General features: G+C 59.1%; 1 protein-coding gene across 1 annotated transcript in view; it reads left to right on the plus strand.

Annotated features, from left to right (window-relative positions):
• Window positions 1–333: 333 nt before the first annotated feature.
• Window positions 334–2561, plus strand: part of SLC51A (solute carrier family 51, alpha subunit) — a 17659-nt gene continuing 15431 nt past the window's right edge. The window contains exons 1-2 of the mRNA XM_011961165.1: window positions 334–591; window positions 1576–1670. Of these exons, the coding sequence (XP_011816555.1) occupies window positions 554–591; window positions 1576–1670 (133 nt within the window). The 5' untranslated portion in view covers window positions 334–553. The remainder of the gene's footprint in view (window positions 592–1575; window positions 1671–2561) is intronic.

A 2561-nucleotide genomic window follows, 5' to 3' on the forward strand; every position in this document is an offset into this window, starting at 1 on the left:
CCACACCGGCCTCATCTGGCTTTTCCAGCCCTGAGTCTCCCCACTGCGGAGTGCCGGAGCCTGAGTTCCAGCAGGTTCTTCAGGGGCATCTGACCAGGGAGTACAGTGGTGAGGAGTGAGGACCTCGTCCCCACCCCTACCCAGGGCAGGAGCTTTGTGGCGAGCCCACCCCACCCCAGAAGGTTCCTGGAAGGGCAGGGTGGACTCGCCACAAAACTCCTATAGGATGGGCCGGCCCAGGGGCAAGCGGTGGCCAAAGGCGCGTCTCCAAGAGGTGGGAGGGACCACACCTGGGGGCAGGGATGAGTCAGGCACAGGGAACTTCGCCAGCCTAGAGGATCAAATTCCTCCAGGGTGAACTCTGAGATAGAACAGTTGGCCCAGGAAGCTCAAGGAGGGACAGCGGCCGAGGGGAAGACTCTGCAACTCCACTGGCCCCGGCCCCGGCCCAGGCCCAGGCAAGGTCAGCAGCCCAGCGGTGCAGCAGGAGCCGCCCGCCCCGCCTGCCCTTCCTCACCCTCGGTGCCTGCGGGATTGCTGGAGAGAAAGCAGCATGGAGCCGTGCAGGACCAAGATAAAGCTTGACCCCAGGTAAGTGAGGGCAGTGGGCCCTGGGCCAGTTGCCAAGCAGCGGCGGCCCCTGTCCGCCGGCCTGTCCTCTCTCCCTCCCAGAGCCCTTTGGCTGCCGCACTCAGAATGAGACAGGACTGAAAACGGTCTGGTTGTTCCTAGGTCCTCAGGGACAACGTGGGTTTGGGCCAGGATGTGACACTTCAGGGCCTTGGCCTTGCCCCCCACCGTGGGGAGAGAAAGATCCCAGAGCGGGGGCTGTGGAAGGCATTCCCAGAGGAAGTGGCAGCGCCCCTCAGTCGCAGGGGGCCGTCCCTCTGCAAGGACTCACCTTCCTCTGGGATCCTGCTCTTCCTCTCTGGTCAGGGGTCAGTCCCTGGGCTGCGGCCCAACGAGCATGGAGAGAATCCACGGTGGGCTCTTCAGGCACTGCAGCCAGGCACGCCCCAGCTCGGTGGCAGCTTGTCTTACTCCCCTGCCTGGGCCAGTTCTCCACTCCCTCTGAGAAAAGGGCCCTGAGGCCAGGCACCTATAATCCCAGCACTTTGGGAAGCTGAGGCAGGAGTCCAGGAGTTCAAGCCCAGTTCCAGTTTGAGTCCAGGATTTCGAGACTAGTGTCTGAGCAACATGGCAAAATCCTGTCTCTACCAAAAATATACAAAATTAGTTGGGTGTGGTGGTGTGCACCTGTAGTCCCAGCTTACTCAGTGGGGACGGGGGCCGAATAGATCACTTGAGCCCGGGAGGTCAAGGCTGCTTGTATGAGCCAAGACACACCACTGCACTCCAGCCTGGGCAACAGAGCAAGACCCCGTCTCAAAAAGAAAAAAAAAGAAAGAAAGAGGAAGGAAGGGAGGGAGGGAGGGAGGGAAGAGAGAGAGAGAGAAAGAGGCCCTGAGGGCAACAGACAAAGTCCTGCGCTCAGGAGTGGTTGGGGGTCCAGTATGCACCCCTCCCCCTTCCCCCAGCCCCCACGGTTCTGAGCACAGGCTGGTGTCTCGCCAGATACACAGCAGATCTTCTGGAGGTGCTGAAGACCAATTACGGCATCCCCTCCGCCTGCTTCTCCCATCCACCCACAGCAGCCCAACTCCTGAGAGGTGAGTGGGGACCCTCCCCAGAGGGAACAGAGAGGAGGGAAACCAGGATTGCTGAGTGGAGCTGGGGAGAGGCGGCCCTGAGCTGGTCCACCTGGGCAGCCGGGAAGAAGAACCGGCCGCTGTCTGTCCTCGTGGTTAAGGCCTTGGAGAAGGGCAACGCCTCAAGGAGTCAGTGGGTCAAAAGGGTAGCATGAGAGCCTGGCTCTGGAGAGCAACCCTCATGCTGGGCCTCCACAAAACTGGCCTCAAAGCTCATTCACGCTGGGGGCGCGGCGACCTGGGGTGCTTTTTCAGACCCCAGAGCCATGTGGGGACTCAAGGTGGTGCCCAAGTGGTCCAAGCCCCATCGGGTCTCCTGGCGCCGTGCCCTTCTAGAGGGTGGTTCCTGTGGGTGACGAGCTTCATGGAGGTGAACCAGCTGGATATGTTTTACGATCCAGCCTCCTTTCTGAAAAGGATCCAGCCGTTTCTGAAAACGCTTTCTCCTCACTGGGGCATTCTGTTGTTGGGTTTTCGTGTGTGTTTGTGGGTATTTGCCTCATTCCACCCCGGAGCTTTCAGGTAGAGGGATGTGTTTATTGCAGTGGAGTAATTGGTTTGCAATAATAAGTCACACTTTTCCACTGAAGGGGAGGGTGTGGGGATCCCCGAGACTAGCTCAAGTTCAGTTGTTGGAAGAATTCCTTGACTGGAAATTTTACCTTGGCGTTTTGTCACGGTTTCCTGAAAATAACTTGCGGGTGCTCCTGGTCGTCCGTCTACCGCTTTGATCCCTTGGATTCCACCCATTCTTTCACTTTAAGAAAAAACAAGGCCGGGCGCGGTGGCTCAAGCCTGTAATCCCAGCACTTTGGGAGGCCGAGACAGGCGGATCACGAGGTCAGGAGATCG

This window comes from Colobus angolensis, unplaced genomic scaffold (assembly GCF_000951035.1).
Source record: "Colobus angolensis palliatus isolate OR3802 unplaced genomic scaffold, Cang.pa_1.0 Scaffold54, whole genome shotgun sequence".
Classification (NCBI taxonomy): domain Eukaryota; kingdom Metazoa; phylum Chordata; class Mammalia; order Primates; family Cercopithecidae; genus Colobus; species Colobus angolensis.